This window comes from Mustela putorius, unplaced genomic scaffold, assembly GCF_011764305.1.
Source record: "Mustela putorius furo isolate JIRA1106 unplaced genomic scaffold, ASM1176430v1.1 tig00000854_pilon_pilon_pilon, whole genome shotgun sequence".
Taxonomy (NCBI): Eukaryota; Metazoa; Chordata; class Mammalia; order Carnivora; family Mustelidae; genus Mustela; species Mustela putorius.
Genome location: NW_025421496.1, coordinates 5683058 through 5710431, shown reverse-complemented (window position 1 = coordinate 5710431; position 27374 = coordinate 5683058). Strand labels below are relative to the sequence as shown.

General features: G+C 42.0%; 1 protein-coding gene across 5 annotated transcripts in view; it reads right to left on the bottom strand.

The window, feature by feature from the left end:
- The window catches only part of PRUNE2 (prune homolog 2 with BCH domain), a 255786-nt gene that overhangs the window by 148689 nt on the left and 79723 nt on the right, over positions 1 to 27374 (bottom strand). For all 5 annotated transcript variants that reach the window (XM_013045681.2, XM_013045683.2, XM_013045685.2 and 2 more), the window contains exon 6: positions 27217 to 27311. In XM_013045681.2, the coding sequence (XP_012901135.1) occupies positions 27217 to 27311 (95 nt within the window). The remainder of the gene's footprint in view (positions 1 to 27216; positions 27312 to 27374) is intronic.

The window sequence follows — 27374 nt, the reverse complement described above, 5'->3', positions numbered from 1 at the left end:
TTTGCACCAAAGATATCTCAAGAATTCTTTCTGGGTCATTGGCTCCAGACTCCACCCCACTGAACCTCACCTATATTCTAGAATAACTTCATCATGGTCACTGGAACATAGGGTAGCTCTATTTTTAACTTTTTGAGGAAACTCCATACTGTTTTCCAGAGTGGCTGCACCAGTTTGCATTCCCACCAACAGTGTAGGAGGATTTCCCTTTCTCTGCATCCTCACTAACAAAGAAAAAACAAGGCACAGAGGGGTTTACATGATTAGCTTAAATTCACCTAGCTAGTTCATCGCAAATCTCACTCTAGAATTCCAATCTTTTAATGCCTACTTTGTGATTCTTGGTTCCACACAACATTCATAGAATCTCAGCAAATATTCCTTCCAGTCTCATTTTCGAAAAGGCATGGGCCTGTAAAGATACTATAAAGCAACCCGGTGATGGCTGCAGGCAATCACAGAGGGCCTTTGGCTTCTGGACAATGCTCTGCTTGGTCTAGAGCCAATCAAGTTGAGTCTTTAAAAATTATTTAGTAAGACTAGCTACTATTTATTGAGCACTTAATATGTATCAGGAACTACTAAGCACTTTACATATAATTCCTCAAAGCAATCTTTTGAAATAGGATTTTAAATCTCTTTTCCACAGGTGAGATACTGTGGTTCTGAGGAAATAAATGAATGTATTTAAAAAGTGAAAGGCAGAGGCAGAAATTCAGACTCAGGCCACCTGTCTTATCATTGGAATGCACCCAGGAGAGACGTGTAGTAAAGCACACAGCCTCAGGACATGAGATGGCCAGGTAAAAATCTCAGCTCCTCTGCCAGCCCTGGTTGAGTCACCTTGAGTAAATTACATACCCTCAGGCACCTATTGTATCCGCTGAGAATACTAATCCTAAGGACCTCATAGAGCAGCCATAAGAAGGAAATGGGACCAGGGCACCTGGATGGCTCAGTGGGTTAAGCCTTTGCCTTTGGCTCAGGTCATGATCCCAAGGGTCCTGGGATCAAGCCCCACATTGGGCTCTCTGCTCAACAGGGAGCCTGCTTCCTCCTTTCTCTGCCTGCCTCTCTGCCGACTTGTGATCTGTTTGTTAAATAAATAAACAAAATCCATTAAAAAAAAAGAAAATGGGACGATTCACCTGACGTTTTAAACAGTGTCCAGAACACACTGAGCATTTGAAACCTATTACTAATTGTTATTATGATTCCCTTGAATTATCAGTCTCTTAATCTAGACCTACTAGAAGGGAAAGATCCTCTAATGTTCTTCTGTCTGCCATGAAAAAGGTCTCTAGTATATGGCAGGGGCTGAGACAGTAGACAGGCTTTACCTGGGAATGGGAGTTTAGCGGAAGAAATTAAGTGCCCAGGCGGCTGGGCTTCAGCTGTCAGAGGCCGAGAATCAGCTCTGGCCAACTTCCAGAACGAATTAGCATAAACTATTATTCCATCCAGGACTCAGCTACGGACATCTCGGGCATACAAGTCTACCTTCTTCTGGATAATGCCACCATCTACGGCACCGGGCTTCAAAGACATCTGCGCACTGTCAAAGCACCATAACTTCATGGTCACCAAGTTGACAAGAGCCAGATTAATACTGAGAAGAATCATACACGAACCTCCTGCCTTTGGGAAAGATTCTGCCTCATTTCTGCTCCCTCCAGTGTCATTCTATAAACTGCATCCAACAGATACCACTGGGTCTTGAAACAGCTGAAGACATGCCTCTGTCTCCAGAGAGTTTGTGACTCAGCTTGTCTTACTTGTGACCCAATCTGATTTTGAGTTGCCAATAGCCCCTGTGAGAGTCAGTGTAAGGTCTCTGGAAGTGATGTGACCATATTGTCTCTACCTTATGGTTTCTTGGAAACAAGTCTGAGAAAGAGGCAGAGGAAAGAACAGGAAAGAAAGCGATGAAGGAAGGAGAGAGAAATATAAATATTTTGTTCATTTAACCAATATAGACTTTTGAGGTACTGGCTGGCACAGTTGGAAGAGCATGTGTTTCTTGATCTCAGGGTCATGGGTTTGAGCTCCACTTTGGGTGTAGCTATTACTAAAAAAATAAATAAACTTTAAAAAAAACACACAGACTTTTATTAACAGCCTCCAAATATGGTTCATTTAAAGAATCACGTGTTCCAGTGTTTTACAACTGATGGGGAATACATCCCATTAATTCAAAATCTCAAGTGTACACAAAAATCACATGTGACCTTGTAATCAAATGGTAATCAGAAATCACTCAGTGTTGAATTACTCACTTCTGCCCAGACTCTGAGTTTTCATATTGAGAGAATGAGACCTAGACAGGTATCAAGACCAGGAGATTACTGTAAATGACTGAAGGATTTTATAAATCCCAGGGAACTTACGGGCTGCTGCAACCCCTGACTTCACAGATGCTTCATTTTGCTTCATTGAGACTCTAATACTTAAGTGTGCGTGTAATTTGGGTAAACAAACTCCTTTTCTCTACAAAAGATGCACGGTCATTAATAAAATGCCATGTAAAGTGATGAAGAAAGCATCATGCTCTTCTAACAGCCACACAAGCCACCAATCCTGCCATTTCCAAAGGAATTTTTTAAATAGCAAGAGAAGGGACCGCAGAAAGTGTCATGGAACTGACTGAATCAATGACTGAAAATAAGAAACAAGGCCAGGGCTGTCGAAGACCTCGCTGCGGTAATTCCCCCTATATCGCTATGATAAATCCCCCAGGGTAACACCGGGCAGAAGCAGGAAAAGGATGGCGAAGGTGATAGGGAGGGAACAGTATAAAAAAAAGGATCTGAATGAGGAAAAGAATAAAAATTAGAAGACACCAGAGTGGAGCTACTATAGGAGTCAAGGCCATGTACTCTCCTAGCCTGTAGTTTACAGGGAGCCCCCGAGGCGCAGACCCTCTGCCAGGCTCCGGGAATTCACCGGAAGAGACAGGAACCCAAAATTTCTATCCTCAAAGAAAGGCTCAGTATGGAGGAGAGAGCAGGTGCTCAAGCCAGAAGCTTCATTCCAGAGCGATAAACACCGATCGAAGAATGCAAATGGAACTAGGAGAGCGAAGAGGCGGGGCTCCCGGTTCTTCCCCAGGCAGAGGACGGAGGGGGTGGCGCAGCCTTGGGTTGAGGAGTTAGAGACTCCTCCTTTGGAAGAGGAAAAGCCTTGGCGGTGAGCCCCGTGTTGCCCGCCAGAGCAGGGGAGGCGGAGGCGAGAGTGAACCCCGCGCCTCCAGCCTCGCCTGCAGGTCACGTGGCCCGGGAGGCGGTGCCCGCGGCTCCCAGCGGGGGGGGGGGGGGCGGAGTCAGCGGGACTTGATTCCACAGGTGGCCGGCAGACGCGGTAGGTTTTCCAGCAGAGCGGACAATGTGCCCCAGCTTGTACTTGCATCAGTGAACCCGACGGCCTGGACAGGGGTTCGTGCAAAGAGGAGGAGGCCAGAAGGGCAGCTTTGCAACATGCTCCAAGGCCTCAAGAAGGACCTGAGCTGCTGGGGAAGCCTTGTGGATGGGACCAGGTGAGGGCTTCCAGAGTCCTTAGGCAGAGGGGATGACAGGACTTGATGGACGCTCGGGAGGAGGTGAGGAGAGGTCCGAGATAGGGGGCAGTGGAGGGCACGGCTGGAAACACACAGTGGCAGAGTCCCCAGTGGCAAGAGGTGTCTTCAGGATCGGGGACACCCACGAAGGACAGGCCTGGCAACAGCGTGGTAAGAAAGCAAGAATCTGACCAGACTCCGAGAAAGAACCTGATTTGCCACCTACCTCCCCTGTTTTATTATGCTGGTTGGGTAGAAAGAACGCCTGCCCGGTGCCTTTCTCTAGTTATTAAGCTTGCTTCCAAAATGCAACCACACACACAAACATTTCACGGTGTTACTCTTAACAGATTGGGTAGAGGGAAAGGTTTACTTTTCATTTTGACACTTGGATTTTCTTAAAATGATGTAACGTTTATGTGTCTTATTTTAATAATAATTAAAAAAACCAATAGCAGTAGGAGTTACCTGACCAGAAAGAGGAGTACATTCCTTTATTTTCTTTTTTTCATCATTATATATATATATATATATATATATATATATATATATTTCTACAGATACAGTATATGAAAACCCACAGAAAAAGAACTGAAAAGAAACCACTTACCAAACTGACAATTATTTCTAGTTTGGGACAGAGGTGACCGGTGGGATTTCCAGCTATGTTCCTTTTTTTTACCCCCTTGGTAATGTCTGCATGTTTTACAACAAAAATACAGTTATGTGCTTATTTATTGCTATTCAAGAGAAATACAGCTAGGTAATTAGTATTTTAAAATTATTTTCCCAAAGTCTGGAGGCTTAGAAGTTATGTGCACCAGTCTGCATCCTTATTTAGTAACTCTGCCTTATTATTTATAGAGGTGAAATGTGGTTCTCTAGGCCAATGTCGTGGTTTCATTTACATATGTCTCTTTCACAGAAGCCCTGAAACCTCTCAAGGTACATAGGATCATGAGGGGCCTAGCCACTGCCAGCTAAAAACACAGCAGTCCTTCTTGAGTACATAAAACTCCCTCAGCTTTCCTGGGGATGAGATGATTTCCCAGACCCTGCAAGAGTTCTGGTACCGTGTCTAGAACAGCATAGAGAAGAAGGTGGTGTGTCATCTGGTGTTTTAAATAGAAATCCCAAGATATTCACACCTATACAAGCAGGGAATGAAGGAAAATACAGATGGGGACTGTCTGGCAAATATCCTTCTTTCTGACCACAGACACCCTTGGCTATGCTTTTGGTCACGTCTCACTTTTGTTTTGAGTCTTGCTTTCTTGCTTGTTTTTATGGATTTCACCCATATGATAAATATGACTGACAGGCACCCTCAGAATGAGATTTCTCTCCTCCTGTCCCACATACGGAGCGAATGGAGCCAAATCTCTTGAGCATCAACATAACAATTGCATTAAGATTTTTTAAATTGGAGTAAAAAAAAAAACCCATCACATAAAATTAGCACCTTTTTTATGTGTACAGTTCAGTAGTGTTGAAAATATTCACATTGTTGTGCAGCCACAGAAGTTCTCTAGAACTTTCTCGTCTTGCAAAATGAAGCTTTGTAGTCATTAAGCAATGACACTTCTTTTCCCCCTTCCCCCAGCCCTCGCTAGCCACCCTTCTACCTTCTGTTTCTGTAATCGGACCACTCTCGGTACCTCATGTGAGCGGAATCATTACAGTATTTGTCTTTTTGTGCCTGACTTATTTCACTTAGCATGACATCCTCCAGGTTCATCCATTTGCACCATGTCTTTTTAATGCTGAAGAATAATCCTTTGTATGTGTATGTCAGATTTGCTTATCCATTCATCCCTGGCTGAACACAGGTTGCTTCCACCTCTTGGCTGCTGTGAACAGTGATGCTATAAGCATGGGGTAATAATTGTATATTATAAAATAAGAAATGCTTAGCAGGAAGAAGATAGCGAAAGATTAAGCATTAGAATGGTCTCAGGGACCTTAAGCAGCCATAGAAAGCTTCAGGCCCCCTGGTACTTTCTAATCATTAGAGAGTTCTTAAACTCACAACCAGACCCATGTAGGAGGAGGAGGAGGTTTCCATAGCAAATGATCTGGGTTGCTACAAAGTCTCTCTTTGCTTGGAGTCAACTTCCCCTGACTCTTTTTCATACTGGAAATGGTAAGATCCCCAAGGCCAAGGTCAGGAGAGGCTCTGAGGAAAAAGGGATGTAATCTACTGTCCTGCTTGCGGCTAACTCTGGCAAAAGAACCATAGAGTCCCATGAGATCCAGTCTAGGTCACCAGGGTAGAAGACTTTCTATGTAGGGCAATGATATTAAATGTAAGATCCATGATATTCAACTGTGCAAGGATCAAGCCTCAAGTGTGCTGCCAGATTTCGATCAGGTGAATGTATTTTTGTCACAGTTGAACACTCAGATTGTTACTAGCGAGCTTGGATGGGATACTGAACACAGAAAGATGTGTGATTCAGAGTCGGGCAGGGAGGGGGCTAATCATTTGTGAGACATAGGAGGGGCCATGTTACACCATGTTGGACTCTGAGGGAGAGTGTGTGTGCATCAGAAGGTTAAAGAATGCTGACCCGTGCGCACAGTAAGCCAGGGTGGTCCGGGCGGGAAGGCAAACAGGAGAATGGTGTGATTGCTGTGGCTGTCCTTAAGGATACCATAAACTCTGTTTTGTTTAGTAGCGATTGTGTTGAAGTCAATACTGACTTACTTAGTATAGTTTACAATTTATTTATACCCAAATCTGATATGCATAAAACAGATTCCTGCCCAAGCACCTATTAAAAAACAAAACAAAAACGTGGCAAATAACCTAGAATGTGCTTCAGCAGCATCAGCCAAGAGACCAAAGACTTGGAGATGAGAAGCCCAGCCTCTCTCTGTCTTTCTATCAGAGATATGATTGGTAATTTATTAGGAAATAACAAAGCAGTATGCAAATGAAGTGACTTTTTATGGCCATTTATGGGTATTATTAGTTTAAATTAAAAATACCTGAATTAAGGGCGCCTGGGTGGCTCAGTGGGTTAAGCCGCTGCCTTCAGCTCAAGTCATGATCTCAGGGTCCTGGGATCGAGTCCCGCATTGGGCTCTCTGCTCAGCAGGGAGCCTGCTTCCTCCTCTCTCTCTCTCTGCCTGCCTCTCTGCCTACTTGTGATCTCTCTCTGTCAAATAAGTAAATAAGATCTTCAAAAATACCTGAATTAATTTTCCAATTCTTGTTCTTTTTAAAACTTCCATCATCACCCCCAAAGAGCTGTTTTGGCGATGGATTGCTAACCTCTGTGAGGTCAGATAACTTCTATCGCAGTCTATGTTTTGGAAAAGGAAGACATTGCACCTAAGTCTTCCAGACATAGAATTCACCTCTGCAGTGAGCCTCTGCTCCTCTGTTCATCCACCTGGATTAATAGCAGATCAAAGGCGATTTTCATCTATTTAAGATCACTGATAAATGTCGGACTATACGCCCACATCATCAATGAGTGGAAACAAACAGTGAATCATATATGAATACATTACAAAATAGGCTTCACGCTTAACATTTTTTCAAAAAACACCTCCTGCTGTTGCCTAGCCTTCGCCCCATAAACATCTTCAGTAAAGCAGTGATAAAAGCAAGAATAACAACCCTCAAATGATAAATCGTTCAAATTTAGAGAAGTCAAAATAAGTAGTATTTTCCTTACTAGTCAAATGCAAAGGTTCCACACGTATGCTCACCCACCGCCTTATTCCTTGTATCGCATTATACAAAACAGTGATTTTATTTGTGTTCAGAAATACGTATGAGTGAAAGCTATCAACCAAGATCTAATAGTTATCTAAGAAATATTTTAATTGATATTTCTAAAGATGATAGGGCAGCATGAAGACTGCTTGAAAAGGAAATATTGGGGGTACGTAATTGAGAAGGGTTTTGCTCCTTTTGAGAATGGTAGCCTCCAATAAAATTGATCAGCAGAAAAGAATATTAGAATATATTTATGCCCCAGTCTACATGTGGAAGATAAAACAGAAAATTAAGCATGGATGCAACAATTCAACATCACATGGTGGGTGGGTCCTTAATGAAAAGTAATAAAAATTAACTGTCATCACTCTGTAATTTCTTAAAATGGATCATTTGTTTAGTAAGAGTTATTTCCACGGGACAAACATCAAAGCTTTTCTTATGAGATGAGTAACTATTTTTGAAAATGGTATCAAAACCATTTGGAATCATTTCAGAATCTCATCTGAAGAGAACCGGGTCTATCTTTAAAATCTTACCAGATGAGAATTCATTAAGTTCCACTGGTCATTGTAGAAAGGAGAATTTCCACTACTGGTAAAAAGGAGAGAGAAAATCCAAAGGTGAACTCTTATAGCGTTGACCTTACCATATATACAATGAAATTGCTTGCTGTGATACAGAAAATTTCCTGCCACTTTCTATCTATAACTGTGAACATGGTGCAAGTAAGTCAAGAAGAGAGCAAAGCGGCAAGCCCCTTGCCTAGTTAGCTAAAGCCATCTATACTACATGGTGATGAGGATCGGAATCTGACCTAGGGCATCAATAAAACAACCAAGACACGGACTCTTTCAATGGTGTGTAAGCGCTATGTCATTAATCGAGCTTGGATTGTAACAGTCTATTCTTACAAGGTGACAAATTAACCATATGGCTACCTCATAGATGACAGAACCAAAATATATTAAACTCTGTGGGGTAAATATACCCACAGGCAATTCTAATATACTGACATTTTTAATACTAATTGAAGCTGATTGATTTACGTATTCTACGTTTTCAAGTCTCCAAAATGATGTATTTAATGTTTTATTTTTAAACACAATTAAAAAATAATATATAAATATATACATACTGCAAATGTAATACAGATAACAAATTCATTTAAGCCCATTTATGCACATTAGTAACACACCATGTGGCAGAAAGACTAGGACTACAAGAAGACCCCTTGGCGATTTATTTTATATTAAATCCCTAATGGCCTCTCCTTATCTTTGCAAAAATATGCACGAAAGTCCGGACTACGCAGCCATTGAAATGAATGGTTATTTATTTGCTAAACGAGAACCCTATGTTTAATGTTCCTTAGACATAAGGTAGTCTGGAAAAGTCGCATTCCTACGGCTCCATACATCATTTATTTTACATACCCTAACTTCGCACAACAGGCAGTGGAAAAATATCTCTGAACAGCACTGGAAGTTGCTGAGATTTTTGTTTCCGATTCCATTACTGGAAGATTAAACGTTAACATGTTTACTTGCTCTTTTAGTGACAAAAACAAATTCGTGTACCGTGTTGGTGCCCAGCACAGGACATGAATATAAAATGGAAGAAAGTTTGCACATACCCAAAACTAAAATCAAACAATGGATGGATAGCCAAAGTTGAAACTTGTAAATGAATCTTCGTTAAACACAAAAACAAGAAAGCTTCGTGTAACTTTAAATTTGTCTGGAAAAAAAAATACTAATCCTTGGACAGTTCTATCAGGCTGTTCCAAGAAGAAAGCTTTCCCCTTCCCCCCTTTCTATGACATGCTTAAAATATGCCACAAATCTTGGTCGTGGACATATCAGCTTTTAATATTCATGCTGATACCAACACACTTTCCTGTCAAGTATGGTTTAGTTTTAAATCACTTCACTTTGGGTTCATACAGCCAAACGTTGTAAGCCCAGGGACATCCTTTAGGAGAAAGGCCTTTAAGCAAAAACACATTGCTTGCTCCCTCCATCACTGCTTTCTGCATTCGGCTTCCAACAGATTCTCATACAGGAAAAACATCAAGACAGTTTTTAAGAAAGAATTCACAAAGGAACAAATAGCTGGCGGAAGGAATGGAAGGATTGGGGAAAGGAACACCACCACCTTCCTTAACTCAGAGAAAACAGTAACTCAGTTTGTCTACAGGTGTACATATAGACACACGACAAGCAGGACTCACAACCTATGAGTGTCGAATCACACTGTGGGGCTAATTCTTGCCCCGAGCCTGTGAAAAACATCAGGCAAACCCCACAATTTTTCTGGATGTGTTTTACTCTCAGGTAGCCAAGCTTCTCCAGGATTTCAATCTGCAAGATGGAATCTTGATTTAGTAGTCAAACGTGGGGTCTTTTATGGAATTAAGCTTCTACCCTCCCCTAGGGAGGCCCACTGCTGGTGGGAGGCTGTATGTTCCCTCCTCCATTCCTTCCCCACTCACCCCCTCTACTCCTCCTCATTCATCCTGCTATTTATTTTGGGCCCTTTGGGCCTTGTTGGAAACAAGGAAGTCAGATGAGGGAGGAGGAGTAGAAAAATTATCACTTCGTTGTGACTTTATGGTCCACCTGCATACTAGAGCTTCCTGCTCTTCACAGGTCGGTCAGTTTCCTTGGCTCCCTAGGGACCGTCGGAGCTCGTACGGCATCTCCCCTGTACTCCTGGACAGCTGGAATCCATTCCCGTTCCTCGCTTCCCCGGCCCTGGGCAAGATGGCTCTGCTAGCTTGTTTCAGCTGAGATCTGCTCTGTTTTCACTTCAAGTCAGCCCTCTTGGGCAGTATTTATTACAAAATGCACCTGGCCGTCTCTGGCATGTGGCTCAGATCTGACCCATGTAAATATTTCTGCATTCACTTTACCCCAACAGTTTTCTTGGGTGAAGGCTACTCCACTTAGCCACCTGTTCTAGATCTTTCTGCCAACATAGCCTGTCCACAGGTTTCTTACCGTTCAGATTCTGTAAGCAGGAATGAGACATGTGCCCAAACAGGGTCCTCCCAACTGAAAGGGGCACATACGAGTCTCTCCGAGGGGGTTTTCCAGAACCTATTGTCCTTGGCTTCAGGTGAGGGATTGGTGCCCCCTCAGCCTCAGTCATATGGGATACACATTTCTTTTCTCTTTTCAGTCCTTTTATTTCTTTGAAGATAGTGAGAAGCTTAAAAACGCTATAATTAAGATTCATCTACTTTTTCAGAGAACTGTGTATCACGGTGTCGCACATTACCTTGGGACGGGTTCTGTACTGCCTTGGAGCGTCTGCTGAGCCTTCTAACTGAATCCAGTTAGAAGGTCTGTCTATAAGCTGTCTTCCTGGTGTCCCTGCAGACATCCTGTCCACCTTCCTCCACCTGCTCTCACCACCACAGTGGCTTTAGAGACAGCTTCGAGAGTCTCTCCCAAGCCTCTCATTTCCCGCTGGTTTCAGTCAATGGAAAACCCCAACGGGTGCTGGGATCACCTTGAACTTGGCCACTCAAGACTCCTCTTGAGTTGGCCCTTTCTTTTCACTCTTCTCCTTCCAGGCTCTGGAAAAGTTCTCTCCTCTCCTCTCCTCTTCTCTTCCCTGTCGGAGTTAGGGCGTCAACCCCTGGTTATGACTCTCTTCCTTGTAGTATCCCTCACTCTGCCTTCAAGTTGATAAAACAGCTCACCTCAACAGAATTTCCTCAAATGATCTTAATTGAATAGGCCACCTATTCTGCTGAGACTGATAATGCCTCATTACAAATATATTACCTCGAGATGTGCAAACATTATAATATTTTTGAAACTATACTATCCATACACAAATGCAAAATGTGCCCAGTTCCTCTTCCATAAGTGTTTTGAATGATCATTTCTAACCTGATCACCTGATGTCCTTTTACACTATAATTTCCTATTATGATGAATTCTTGAAAAATCAAAGTAAATTTTTTTGAGGTTTTATTTATTTGAGAGAGAGAGGGACAGTGCAGGAAGAGGGGAGGGACATAGTGAGAGGGAGAAGCAGACTCCCCGCTGAGCAGGGAGCCCAATGTGGGACTCGATCCAGGACCCTGACATCATGACCTGAGCTGGAGGCAGTCACTTAACCGACTGAGGCATCCAGATGCCCCTCAAAGTAAATCTTTATAAATATTTTTAAAATATTTCATAAAAACCTTATTACTGAAGACCTTTGAGCCTGCAACACTAAAGACGCCCTGGAACCCTGGTCTCATCCTCAGAGACATGATGTATCATCAGTTGGATCAGTCAAAAAGCAAGGACTTCATTTAATCACTGCCCTCTTCCAAAGTTCATTAATCATGTGACTTTTCTAATGGGTTTTTAAGAACACTTGATAGGTCTTTATCTGAGTAAGACTCAAGACAACCGAAACCATGAACAAGTTACGGATACTTAAGAAAGTCGATAACTATGAGCCAGTCCTGTTTGGAGGTTTTGGTGGATTTTCAATGGTCACAAATGATTTCTAGTTCCTCCCGTCTGGAGGTGGAGTCTCTTTCCTCACTCTTTGTCTGGGCTGGTCCCATGACTTGTTCTGTCCAACAGCCTGTGGTTTGACCTTGGAGCTTGAGAGCCCCCAAAGGGCTTGCTTCCTCCATTTGGAAGGTTCCCGTTTTCAGATGAAGAACCCTGGGATGAAAGATCACACCTAAAGAGAGACTCAGCCACCCAGATGTCCTTTCCAACCTTCCCAGCTGAGGCCCAGGCCACCCTACATGACCCAGCAGAGCCATCACCTGCATGAGTGAGTTCAGGCAAGACCCAAAGAATCATGAAAAATACTGAACTGCTGTCTTTGAATCGACTAAGTTTTGGGGAAACACAGCCTTTCTTATCTTTCCTATCAGAACTTCTCTCTCATACTTGATGAGAAACAACAATGATGATGATAACAATAAGCTTATTCTTCTGTGATCTAGCATAGAACAATCGGGAAAGAATAAGGACTTTGGAATTAAAAGTCCCTGGGTCGGAATGCCTACTCTGTGGCTGGGGTAGTTCATATTCCCTCCATGAGTCTCAGTTTATCCACCCGTAAAATAAATTTAATAACTACCTATGTCATAAGGAATGTTTCAAAAAAATTTTTAGACGGTTTCAGAATTTTGAAAAATAACTAACATAAAGCACCCACCTTAGTGCTGGGAACATAGTAGGGCCTCAGTGAATGCCGTTCCCTTCCTCAGTATCTGTGTATGAACATCCCAAGACTGGGATCTGAATCAAATGGCTCTAAGCCAATGGAATTCAGAGTGTGGTCTCTGCGCCAGCAGTGTCGGCATCCCAGGGAACTTACTAGAAATAAATTTTTGAGTCCCACCCCACAGCTATTGAGTCTGGTATCCTGCATTGACCCATTAAATCCAATTAGAATTACCAATCATTCATAAGCTTAAGGAAGATGGAAACCACTATATTGAAGTATCAAGTCCATATTTTAGCTACATAGTAGCTGCTCAATAAATGTTTGATGACAGATGAGTATGTTAATGGGTGCTTAAGTGGATAATGAAATGAGTGCGTGCATTCAAGCCCTCCTCTTCAACGCTGATGTACCAGGGACACATTATCCAATCTGATGTGCTATGGGAGGAGCTAGTGTTGTTAATGACTGTAGGTTAAGTTGGGAGCCTCTTTGTTTGGATTCCATGGATACGTAGGTAATGAAATGGGTGTGTAGGTAGAAAATGACTGTTTCATTTTTAGTTTGAGATAAAAAGAAAGCACTTTTATTGGCTTGATATGCATTTTATTTATTTTTCAATGTGGAGGTTGAACTCACAACCCTGAGATCAAGAATCACATACTCTACTGACTTAGCCAGCCAGGTGCCCCTTAAGAAAGCACTTTTAAAGGCCCGAACAGATGTACTTGGCATGGGTATTTGAGAAGAAATTGACAATTAGATTTCATAATGGCATTATGAAAAGAATGCTACTCTAATATGTTGGAAGGCAAAACATAGCCATAAGCACTTAATGTCATGAGCTTCTTTTTCTAGAAAAGTCTGTCACAATCCATTTATAAAAAGGAAATAAGAAGAGACCCATCTTATAGACCAGTCCTAGAAGGTCAATGAAAATACAATGTATGGTATATAGTAAACACTCAACAAATGTTGGCTACGATTATATTTATTTTTGTAACTTGAATCATTCAAGGTATCGACTAGCCCCGTACTAGGAATAAAATGTGCATTAAATGATTCATTTGAAGGAATAAAAGAAGACAAGAATAAAGTACCAAATCCTAGTTCCAGCGCCTTATCTGTTTGCCTTTTTCTACCACTAGGCGACACCACTGACCTATCGTAACCCACTCTTCTCCTCTAGACTTCAACACAGCCGACCTTACCCATCACTGTTGGTTGGTTAAGGAACAACGAAAAAGAGGAATGTTCTAGAAAGTAAGTATCCTAAATTATTCCTTTGTTTGAGTCTTCTTATTTCTCTGAATCGCCAGTGGCTGTTTGGTATAAATTTATTATTTCATTTCAGTGTGTACTGAAAAAGTCTCTGTTACTCGGGGAACCGATTCGGCATTTACCTACTGGGTAGGAAAGGGGCACTCAGACAACCACCCGCCACTGTCTCTCTCTTGTAGAGGTTTCTTCTTTCACAAGAAAAGGGAGCAATTTTCCTTTAGCTACACAGCCTGCTTTTCTATGACAAGTTGAGGTAATGCAGTAATTAACCATTAAAATATTGCATGTGATTCACAGGAGTGTTACCGACAAACTAATTTAAACCAAGGTCAGGTCTCCAAATCAGCAAAATAACTCTGAAAGAGGGAGAGAGAGAGAAAATAAACAAGAGAAAAGGTAAGCAACAGCTGCTATTAAAAGTAACTCCAGGCAGCTAAAACTGGTCTGAATACATTCCTAAAAATGTAATTAGCCAAATCCTTCCAGAAATTAAACCATCAAAATGACATTAGAGTACACTTAAAATATGTATTTACAGAGAGAAAGAGCAGTCATCCTAGCATCTCACCATGTCCTGAGGGTTTCCCTCCTCACGAAGAGAGATGCAGAGGGAATCCAATATTGAACCACGAAGAAAGTTCAAATTGTCACAAATGTATTTTGTGAGATGCTGGTTCTTAATTCCCTCAGCCGGGTGGAAGTGGAAAGGGAGTGAACTGAATAGGGCTCTTTTGTGGTTTCTTTGTCATCTTATGGGAAGACTGAAGTGACTAGAACCAAAGTCTATCTATTTGCTTTCCAAATACCAACATTTCTTGAAGGGTTAACAAGAAAGGTGCCTAATTCTACCCATGTCCTGGAGCTCACTTCTCAGAAAGATGGGCATTGATACTTGGGTTCATTCACAAGGTAAGGGTCAACCGACCTCATCCTGCAAAAGGATTTCAATAAAACAGAATTGCCTGCTTATGAATTTTGAAATTCTAGAAATGCACAATTAATATTTACATAAGATGTGGTGACATAAGAATTTATTCAGAATGCCTTCTGATAATATGTCCAGTTCCCCAAAGGTGAATGTGAATATAAATGAGAGGTCCCCAGATAAAGTCACAGAGGTACCAGAAATACCATATGCAATGGACAGCCATAGGCATTTTGATGACATGTAAAAGACTTTTTTAATTGGCATTTTAAATAATAAATGTGCATCAGGAAGTGACTGGAAGGAAGTGTGGTAATACTCCAGTGGGGACTGGAACCGGGGTTCTGCAGAACAGGTGGACGTACGGAAAAGGGAAGGGTGTGCAAAATCTACTAAGATGAAAAAAGGCAGAGAGCCATGAAGTGGTACAGACAATCCGTGATGTGGTCCAAAGAAAGTTCTAGAATTCACTAAGGCAGCTGGTGGTTGTTGAAGCTCAGGAGGAAGTGGCTGGAGAGAGCAGGCTCTGTGTCTATAGCTGAAGAGAGGAAAACAGGGAGGGGGAAGACAGGCTGCTGGGGCAAGAGCCTAAGTCCCCAGCATGTGTGGCGACTGACTGAGGAGTGAAGCCGGGGGTGGCTGCGATGTTTTGTGTCCAAATAGGAAAGTCCTTGAAGACTAATTATTCAATGTTGTTCAAGACTGTACACATGATCAGTTACCTCCCGCTGCCAGGTGGCCATGGCTACTCTTAATCTAAGCTATTATTAACTGGTGGAAATATGGAATAGTAACTGTTAGCCAAAATGTATGAAAGCAGATAAGTAAGCTCTGAATCATAAATGAAGGTTCTACTTTTCCTTGATTTATAGAAAAAAGTCTAGGACTCAATGAAACAGTCCTAAATAACAAAAGCAATTCCCTCCTTGGGTAAGTGTCTCCAAAGGTAGCCCCCTTCAATCTCTTCCCAGTGTCTATGCACATGCTCCTTCTTACATCAAGAACTGGGGTCTAGGGGTGCCTGGGTGGCTTAGTCTGTTAAGTATCTGACCCTTGGTCTCAGCTCAGCTCATGATCTCTGGGTTGTGAGATCGAGCCCTGCATCAGGCTCCGTGCTCAGCTTGTCTCTCTCCCTCTGCCCCTCCCTCTGCTCTGTCTGTCTCTCTCATAAATAACTTTTTAAAAAAGCAATAAAAAAAAAGAATTGGGGTCTAATTCCCACTGGGGTACTGGAACTGACTTGTACAGGTTTTATGAGGGACAGTTATAAAATTGGGGGAAAATCTGCAAACCCATCATTTGCAAATTCAAAACAGCCATTACAAAAATTAAATTACACATTTTACATTAAATAAGTTGGGTCAAAAACAAAAGTCAAATTCTGAAATGCATCCATTCATAACTATTTTATTATTTGTTCCTATTACCTGTGCTAGTTAGTATAGTATCTGCAGAGCAGAAATACTATTTACTGGTAGGCTTATGCACATCTCTTCCCCCTTTGTATGGTTTGACCAATAAAATTATAATAAATGTAAAGTCTATGATTCGATGATTTGATATATGTATGCATTGAGAAAAGATTCCCATAATCAAGTTAATTCGTACATCCAACACCTCTCATAGTTAGATTTTTATCTTTTTCTTTTTTTCTCCCTCGGTGAGAACACTTAGGACCAAATTACAATTGTACAATAAAGTATTATCAACTATTCCCAATTCTGTTTTGATGATCTCCTATTGGTGCTTTCAAATCAGCCCTAGTAAGAGCATTTATGGAAACTGGCAAACACTACACATCAAGGCTTGTTTTATTGTTTCATTGTTCCTCTAGAGCAGGTTGGCAAACTACAGTCTGCAGACCCAGTACAGCCCCCAGACCCAATGCAGCCCGCTGACTGGTTCTGTAATGGCCCATGAGCTAAAGGTTTTCTAACTGCTACTACTTGAATTCCTGTAACGTATCCTCAAGCATGCATCTTGGACCACAGAATCTAACGTATCTACAATCTGGCTTCTTCAAGAACCATCCCCCAGGTCTGGACTTAAGAAAAAGTTAAAACACAAGTTAAACTTCAAAGCATGTGGTATCTCCGGCCATCCCATGGTGAAGAGCACATGCCCAAACCCCAAAAAACCCCGAGGACATGATCTTCCAGTATTTGAAAACCATTTATTTGGTAAAGAAGGCCTTCTTGTTGTTGACGATCAGATGAAGTTCAGACAGAAGACTTTGTTGTTTCACTTTGTTGTTAAGGAAAACAAAAATATCAGCTACATTCCTGGTTGAAACTATACCCATTCATCAACCTCAAGGCAAGAACTGCACAAAAATTAATTCATTCATTTGTGAGATTTAATTGATGATGTGGTCATTTACAAAAAAGAGGAGTTTTCTTTGTAAATTTTGTGCTATATATTTTTTACAACAGTAGTGTGTGTGTGTGTGTGTGTGTATTTTTTTCCCCCCAAATACCTACCAGCATACCACTGCTAATTTCCCTTGTCATCAGTCAGGTCTGATCTCTGAGGCTTAAATCAACAATAGAAAATGGTAGAAGTCATACTCAGACATTTTAAGTTAGGTCACAAGAATTACAGCTCCCACCCGAGTCTCTCAGAAAGTTGAAAATAGAGCTACCCTATGACCCAGCAATTGCACTACTGGGTATTTACCCTAAAGATACAAATGTAGTTATCAGAAGGGGAACGTGCACCGAATGTTTATAGCAGCAGTGTCCACAATAGCCAAACTATGGAAAGAACCTAGATGTCCATCAACAGATGAATGGATAAAGAAGATGTGGTGTATATCTACAATGGAATACTATGCAGCCATCAAAAAGAAATGAAATCTTGCCATTTGCAATGATGTGGATGGAACTAGGGGGTATTATGCTAAGCGAAATAAGCCGATCAGAGAAAGACAATTATCATATGATCTTTCTGATATGAGGAATTTCAGAGGCAGGGCAGGGGGTTGCCAGGGATAGGAAGAGAAAAAATGAAACAAGATGTGATTGGGAGGGAGACAAAGCATAAGAGACTCTTAATCTCACAAAACAAACTGAGGGTTGCTGGCAGTGGGGGGTAGGGAGAGGGTGGTGGGGTTATGGACATTGGGGAGGGTATGTGCTATGGTGAATGCTGTGAAATGTGTAAGCCTGACGATTCAGGGACCTGTACCCCTGGGGCAAATAATACGTTATATGTTCATAAAAATAATCTTTAAAAAAAAGGAAAGAAAAGAAAGCTCTCTCCTGTAGCATGTCTCTCTAAGTGTCATGCTGGGAGAAACCCAAGCCAGGTGACCGTCACAATTGAGCCCACACTTCACCACCATCTGACAGTTCACCACACAGGAAACCCCAAGCAAGCACTGCCCAGCTGAACTCCATAAGCGCACAGACCATGAGAAATGCTAACATCTTATTTTAAGCCTCCAGGTTCTGGGGATGGCTCAGTAACAGCAGCACGTAACTGGAACACTGTCTCACCGTGAGGGGGAAGCAGGGAGAGGGGAGCCGACTGGACCCAACACATCCTGATGTCAGGAATCCTCGCAGCCCTGGTTGGTTCCGTGCTCTTGGTACAAAAGCAGATACAAGGACATGTTGGAGGTGGTGAGAACAAAATGTAACTAAAAGTGGGGAATAATAATCAATAATACACATCTGCCTTTGCCTATAAATCTGAGTCCCACAAAGCCACTCTCTGCTAGAGACGCAGCAGGTAAAAAGTGATCGGGGTGGGGCATTGACACTTCCTTGTTCATTCACTACCAATCACCCGTATGCAGGCTTCCTGCAAGCAGTTCACTTCTGCACGGCTCACTTTCTGCACGGAGCCAAAGAAGGCTAGCATCACTTCCATTCCCCCAGCCTCGTGGGATCTCATCTCATTATCTTATTCTCACTGCACAGTTGCCCAGGAAGTCAGTGGGGATTTCTGGGCCCCGAGGAGAGGTTTACTCCACACCCAGGGCAAGCGCTCTGTTTTCTCTACCCCCTTTTCTATCCCCTCCACGTAAATGCATTTTTTGGGGTCAGTGTTAACAGGAGAGAAGGACAGAAGTCCAGGGCACGACCCTATGCCCCAAAAAGCACAGGGCTTCATGAGTAACTTTATTATCTTTAAACTCTGGGTCACTGTTTACTCATTCCTGCTGCCAAATGATTGCTAGAAAAAGCTGTAGTGAGGTATTTTGTACCATTTAGGGACATAAATACAGAGAAGTATGACTAGCTAGGTTAAGTGTCGTGAATCATTTAAGTGCACTTGAAATTGGCCAATAAATGAAACAGAGAAAATGTGTCACCGAAACTTCCACTTGGCTCCAAGCTCACTCAAGCTGCAGATACGAATCAGGATTCCGTTATAAGGCACTTCCAAATAGGCTGCTTTTATAGGCTTTGTTTGGCGTCTTTGAAATATTTTTGGCCATCTGCAGAAGGAGCTACCTACATACAAATTGTAAGGATTCTAAATATGATAAGATTTCGCTGCTTAGTACATTTTGTTTCAAAGACAAAGTGCTGTTGCCACTGATATGATAAGCCATTCTTTAAATAAGATTTCTTAAAAAAAAAAAAGATTTTCATTTATTTATTTGAGAGAGAGAGAGAGCACAAGCAGAGGGAGAGGCAGAGGGGGAGGGAGAAGCAGACCCCTCCCTAAGCAGGGAGACTGACTAGGGCTCTATCCCAGGACCCTGGGATCATGAACTGGGCCAAAGGCAGATGCTTAACTGACTGAGCTACCAGGGCACCCCTAACTAAGGATTTCTTTTTTTTTTTTTTTTTTTTTTAAAGATTTTATTTATTTATTTGACAGAGAGAGATCACAAGTAGGCAGAGAGGCAGGCAGAGAGAGAGAGGAGGAAGCAGACTCCCTGCCGAGCAGAGAGCCTGATGCGGGACTCGATCCCAGGACCCTGAGATCATGACCTGAGCTGAAGGCAGTGGCTTAACCCACTGAGCCACCCAGGCACCCTAACTAAGGATTTCTGATTCTCTCATCTCAGTGATGTCTTATTATCAAGAACCGTTGACTGTAGCTCAAAAGGCACGCAAGTCTACTTTTGTGGTTCTATCTTTCATTTCTTTCATCCTGCCACTGTCCTCAAGAAGATATGAGTTATTAGTTCTAAATCACTTTAAGAATGAATTATTAGCTCTCAAGTCACACTTCAGATGCCTCAGACACACTGATTATTAAATTCATACCATGAAAGTTACCTGTGTTTGGCATTTGCTTTAAATCCCTTTGGACCCTTGAGTCAGGTATGAATTGATTTCAACTACCCAGATTTTTTGTTATTGGGAGTTAGTATCTGCTCAAAAGTGATACTGTTTCCTTTTAACAGAAGATCTCTACCACTGAATTTTTTTCACTAACTGATTAGGCTACTCTCCATTTGGAATACCAATTTGGAAAAATTATATATCACGGCGAGACAAGCCAGAATACTCATATCCTTGAATTCTGGGGTCAGGCTGAGAAGAAATATCACACTTCTTTCCTCCCTGCATGGTATGTCCTACTCAACCCCTTGTCCCATAATCGTTGTTCCTATTACTTGTATATACTTGATTTATTTACCAAATCTCTGGGTTAGGGGCCAATAACTACTTTCACTATGAACACTTAGAAGTTAGATGTTTATAGATCAAAACTGAAAAGATTTTTATTTTATTTTATTTTTTTAAAGATTTATTTATTTATTTGATAGAGATCACAAGTAGGCAGAGAGTCAGGCAGAGAGAGAGGGGGAAGCAGGTTTCCCATTGAGCAGAGAACCCGATGCGGGGCTCGATCCCAGAACCCTGAGATCGTGACCTGAGCCGAAGGCAGAGGCTTAACCCAGTGAGCCACCCAGGCAACCCAAAAACTGAAAAGATTTTTAAAAGAAATAAAGACATGAAGGTAAAGAGGAAAGGGGCGTGGTATGAGGAGTAAGGAAAAGGAGAATTCAACCAAGGACTCCTGGGGAGGTCTAAGCTGTCTGACACCCTGAGTTTGGGGCAATCACTGACTCTAGATGACTCATTAGTGAAGCCCTGGGTGGGCTCCAAGACTACCACTAATCTTGCCCTTCGGTACCATATCCCAAGCAGTGAAAACAGTACTGGGGCAGGACGAACCTGGATTTTAGTTCTGTCTCTACATTAGACAAATGTTTTAATCTCTCTACATTCCAATTTCCTCTCCTCCAAGATGGAGACTGTGGCAGAGACTGGTTACTAGTCTTCAAAGTGGTTCTTCTTCTTGAGCACATAGCTAGATCCTGCAGCTAGATGGGACCACGTGACCAAGCCAATGAGAGGTAAGCCAAAGTGATGGCCCTCCAAACTCTTCCCCATCTTGGTGATAGGATGGAAGTGTCCGCAGGCATCTTAGGACAGCCACGTTGAACATGATCTCTGAATCTCCTGTGGCCACAGGACCAGGAACACCAAAGTGGATCATTACACAAACAAAAATGGAACAACTTTTGTGTTGAGTCTCTGAGGGCTGGGGTTTATCTGTTATAGATGCTACAGCTGCCTTTACCACTACAGAGTGACCAGAGCACCCTTGCCTCACAGGCTTCCTGGAAGGATTAAATGAGATAACACTCGCAAGTCCTGACTCTACTGTCGGGTACACAGTGAATGCTCAACATCAAACATTAACTCTTTAGCAAGAGGAGGTGGTCGACCTGGACCTAAGAGGAAATGGAGGTAGTTATGACCTAAAAGCCTGGGGGAGAGGTTGCACATGTTTCTACTGGTTGGCCAGTTGGCTCTGAAAAGGCACCTACCGTATTCTTCACAATAATACTTTAGTCAAAAATCATCTATACTCCCCCCAAATATTCCTACTACATGTTCTATGACAGAACAAGGTAGATAAATACTCTCAAGGTGCTTCCATTTTGATCGCCAAAAGCTCTGAACTCCAGCAATGAGAAATCATATACGGTGCTTAAAATTGGCAAACCAGATTTCGGACTGCTTTGCTTAGTCTTAAAACATGGGTTACAGGGACACCTGGGTGGCTCAGTTGGTTAAGCAGCTGCCTTCGGCTCAGGTCATGAGCCCAGCATCCTGGGATCGAGCCCCACATCAGGCTCCTTGCTCGGCAGGGAGCCCGCTTCTCCCTCTGCCTCCATCTGCCACTGCTCACTCTCTCTCTCTCTCTCTGACAAATAAATGAATTTTTAGAAAAATCTTTAAAAAACAAAACAAAACAAAACATGGGTTACAGTGGTTCAAGGATGCTTCACTGCGCCCTGAGTAACTAGTAAAAAGTAAAACAAAACTTTTGTTTGGGAAGAGTTTAGTAATGATCTTGGGCATTTGTTCTGCTCTGTGCTCTGAATGCTGAGGGAAAATGTTGGTATTTTTCCCTCTGCAGTGTTCCAAGGTGCAGCTTGGCTGGTAATCTCTACAGGGCAGAATGAGTCAGCGGTCTGAGTCACTTTACCAGAATGCATCCCATGTGCTCTATTCCAGGTTTCAAATAGCAGAGTGTCTGATCATGAGGAGGCCCAGAGCTGAGAGCACAGGGGAGCCCTGGAGAGAAAACAAGCCTGAACACTTCCCTCAGACTCCAGTTCCAAATAAAGGACACAAAATCTCAAGAGTAGATCCCCACTGTTCCTCATTTAAAGGAAACAGATTTGAAATAAAAACATGTGGAAGCATAATGATGTACTAGAGGTTGGCTAATTGAATTTAAATAAAATTAAAAAACAAAACATGTGGAAGCAACAGATGAAATGTGCAGGCAATAGAATCATTCAGACAGTGCCGTATGTTTTATTCTCTTCAGTTGTCTGGAAAATTATTACCTTTACAAATAGTTTATGTTATGGGTTGAATTGTGTAAACCCCCCCCCCCCCGCAACACACACCAAATTTATACAGCAAAGCCTAACTTCCACATGTCAGAATGTGACCTTACTGGGACACAAAGTCGCTGTAGGTAAAGAGGTGGTCACTGGGGAGGGCCCAAATCCAGTATGACTGGGGTCCACACAAAAAGGGCAAATTTGAACACAGAGACAAGGAGAGAGGAAAGACCATGTGAACATGAAAGCGGAGATGGTTGATGACACTTTGACCAGCCGGGAAACGCCAGAGACTTTCGCGAAGCACCAGGAGCTGGGTGAGAGGCACGGAAGAGCCTCGTGGCCCTCAGAAGGAAGCCGGCCTGCCAACATGTGAACTTCTCACCTCCAGAATTGTGAGACACTGAATGTCTGTTGTTTACATCACTCCATTTGTGCTGTTTTGTGTGGAAAGTCTGAGCCAACTGATACAGAATATATGCTGGAATGACTCCTAAGGTCATTGATCATAACAAAGAGTCATCAAGTCACCACCTGCTTATGGTCCCTGCTGAGGAAAGATGCTAACGAGTCACAGCTTTTCAGAGATGCTTAATGGAGGGTTAAACATATTGGATGTTGGCAAGGGAACCGTTAATGGGGTTAACCTCAGTTGCTGTAGTGGTACCTCAGTAGACTAGAAAGATTGGGCCCTTCCTGTTTAACTGTGTAGTACGCCCACGAGGTAGAATCAGCACTTCATTATTGGTGAAGAAACACAGGCAAAGTCTGTTCCAGTGATGCATATGTTCTGATAGCCATAAATGATTTTCTTTCTTTCTTTTTTTTTCTGATTGAGGCTATATTATTTTTCATTTTTATACTTTCTAGTTTTTAATATGGATTTAGTTCTTGGCCACCTTTATCTCTCCCTACTGGTTCTGCTGTGAAAACGTGGGACTGGAAGCTGCACTTGTGGAAAGCATAACACAATGTATAGACTTGGCCAATCACTAGGTTGTATAACAGAAAGTAATGTAACCTTATGTGTCAATGACTTCAATAGAAAACAAGATGGAGGACTAGAACATTATCAAAACCACTTGTGTTTCTCTCGCTAATCAAATTGCCAAGCAATGAAAAGGGCGCAAAGGATCAGGTACAACCATAATCAGTGAAGTGAATTCCAGTACGTGAGGTGTACGCCCCACAAGATGTGTGCTATATTTGGACTCAGAACAATCTGGAGGTCATGTGAAACAGGACAGCCATATCTTCTCCATGGTTCTAGCTTCCAAGTCCTCTTTGTGAGAAGGGCTAGCCCTCCAGCTGTCCTTCAGAGAAGCCCACTTTTTAATGCCCTCTTCCTCAAAGTCCCATTCACTCTGACCTCATATGGAGCAAAGTACTGAAACTCTGCATTATTATAATTATTTGATTTCTGTGGCAGATCTTTCAATAGCACCTGTAACCTTGATTAGATTGAAACTGTTCTTTATGATATATACTACCATGAACATGAACAGAGAAAGGGTTAGTAGCTTTCTTCTTACAACCTTGAAGGTCAGAGTTAACCCATCTGTCAAAGCCGTGGTCTCTACCTCCTATACCAGTGGCTCCTACTATGTATGTTTCAAGGACACAGATTCTTTTGATTTTCTCAAAATTTTTACCTCCCCAAATTAATTGGGTCATCAGCAAATGAAGGCCACGACATGTCCAGCTATGCACCTGCAGCATTCCAAAGGACCACTGAGAATTTAAAGAATCCTTTTCCCCCTTTCCCTGACCTGTCACAGAACTTCCAGTGGATTCCTTCCAGTAACAACTATTTTCAAAGCTGCCTGATCCACTTTTGTACAGCTGGAGAAGCAGTGCTATCTATAAATAATACATGGGCCATACCTTATCTATATGATCTCAGCCTTCAGACATAGTTATCTGGAAAAAAATACTGATTAGGAGGGAACAGAGTAGACTGTCTTGGAGGCACAGCTAGGTGCTTTGTTTCACCAGCTATTTATTTAACTTGGAAAGGAAATAAAAATCAGATATCACAGGGACAAAATGCAAACACCAATACGTACTAAGTATTTCTAGTTCCCAAACATCTATTATATGTTTAGCACTGTGCCAGGATATTAAAGGGAGATAGAAGTCAAAGATGGGCCCTTGGGTGGCTCAGTTGGTTAAACATCCAACTCTTGATTTTGGCTCAGGCCATGATCTCAGGGTTGTGAGATCAAGCCTCTGGTCAGGCTCCACTCTAGGCATGGAGTCTGCTTAAGATTCTCTCTCTCTATCCTTCGGCCACCCCAACCCCCCAAGAGCACCCTGCTGCTGCCTTTCTTAAAAAAACAAAAACAAAAAACAAAAAACAAAACTCAGAGATACTATCATTGTGCTCAATTAACTTAAAGAATGGTCTAACTGTGATTAAATAAATACATGAAACCAAGCTCAGAATTAATGGAAATTATGGTAACTATTTTAGTCCTGAGTTGGTCCTTCAGGCCAAACTTTGCAAGAGTTCAGAGTATGGTTATAAACAATGGAGAATTTATAAAAGTCATCATGAAGAAGCTATGTCTTGACATGCTTTGAAAGACAAATGAGACTTAGACACTCATAGGATCTAAGAATATTTCTGTGAGAATCTATCTAGATTTAAAGGGTGTTTTGACAGCTGTTTTAAAGCACACAAAATAAGATTATGGGGATTCTATCATTATTTTAAAAAGAGGCGCATGGGCATGGAATGGGAAGGCTAAGATAGAATTGTATGTGAGTAGGGAGGAGGAAACGCCATGTCACAGGACACCTTGTGGAGAAAACCAAAGTCTCCCCTTAACTGAGGGATTTTTCCAATGGATAGACTAAATAAATAATGTGCATCTGCTCTTCCAAAGACACCATACGATGTTACTAAGGAGCTGCCTCCCCATTTCTCAGTCAAATTTACTATCCCCATTATGCACAAGTGAAAAGCCCTCATTCGGCTGATTAGCATTTAATCTGTGTACCCTTCTTTTACACGTACAAATGTCCTTCTTCCTCCTCCCAGAAGATCATATAGTGTTTCCAGAGATGTACTTAATTGCCTGATTAATTACTGGACCTCTATGTAAATTTCTGTAAATATGATCATTTTATCGCTTATTCAGCTTGACAAACATTTACAGTTTAACAATTCTGACAAAGCCATTCATATACCCCTGTAATATAAAGGTACATGAAAGCTATGGTAAGTCTGTAATAATAAAAGCCTTAAAATAATTTGCTAACTACAGACAGTTCCCTAAGCAATTATAAGATGCTCTATGTTAATTTAGAAAGGAATTCCAAACAAGGCATTTAAAACCTAATAAGATGCCATTAAGTGGAGGGAGGCAGCGGAGGGGGGGGGGGAGGAGACAGAAAACCCTAAGGCTTGAACTAGGAGAAATGATTCTCTGAGCTACTGACCCTTGCAAGATCCATGTTTTCCTTGGATTTCTATACACAAAGCAGATTTCTAATTGAAGGTGATTATCTAGTTACTACATCCCAAATTGCATGCATTTCTTGTGTTGAGTCACATCAACATCTAATTATGGGAAGCATCTATCAGTTTGAAAGTCCACAGAAACACTTGCGTCAATCTACCAACTACACACAATGAGAACGTCCTCCATACACTACAAGGCACGATATAACCACCAAATGTCACTCTCTCCAGTGACAACAGTCTTCCTCCTGACACTCATACGGATCTATGACCTGAATTACCATGTCAATAACTGGGAATAAATTTTCCAAAGAAATTACAAAGAAAAGCACCTGCATTGGTCTTGGATTTTCTAAGGTATGGCTGCCCCGTGTATGCCTGCTACTCCCAGGAAATATACACATTGATAGCGTCATCAACACCAGGAGGAACAAGAAAAAGAATGGTATACACAATTCTAAAAACCAAAAGATGAATTGCTATACAGCAATTTTTATCTCCATAAACTTGAGAGCTCAGTGCCTCGACCCAGGCAATATAACAGGACAGAGACAACGCAGACTTCGGCGTGGTGTGTTTCTATAAAATATCATCCCCATTAGTTAGGTTAATTAAGATTAATATACAAGTCACTGAAAACCCCCAAAGTAGAAGAAGGATAATTTACCAAGGAAACATGCAACAACAAGAGTAATAGTCACCCTGAGTCACTCATTTAATAGATTGGAAGGAGAGTTTTATGAATACTTGAGCTGTCACCATTATTACCAAAAATGACATGCATCCAAATAGCTCACAAGGGCCAAAGGACAACTTGTTTTCTTGGAAAATTCCATGGATGACGTGGAGCGGTGCACAGAAAAAAGGACAGGGAAGCCACTCACATGTATAATCATCACCAGTAAGCAGACTCTGCCCTTGCACACATCCAAACGTGAGCATTTGTGTTTTGGGTTTTGTTTTACGGAGATGAACAAAACAGCACTTGCCTTGGGGATCCATGTTTGCCATTTTTCATTGACTTGGCACAGTGGTTTCATCCAAAATAATAACCCACATTCCTAGTCAAACGTATCCTAAAGAAGCATTCAGAGCAGAAGACTAACGCCGACTTCTGCTGCGGAGGTTTGCACACCAATTGCTCAGACGGCAATTCTGGAAAATCTGTCATTGCCCCCCAAAAACCCAACCGGCCAACCAGACAACCAGACAAAAAAATCATTCGTACCCTTACCTCGAGGGTCATGTTCACGGTACTAATGGCCACTTTTATTTCTCCATCCGACAGTTCCTTTAGATCTTTCAGCATTGTCTGTTCAATACTTAAACCTGTATATGAGAGGGGAAAACCTTATGTTACACTTGGGGACCTGCTCTTGGTAGTATCAAGGG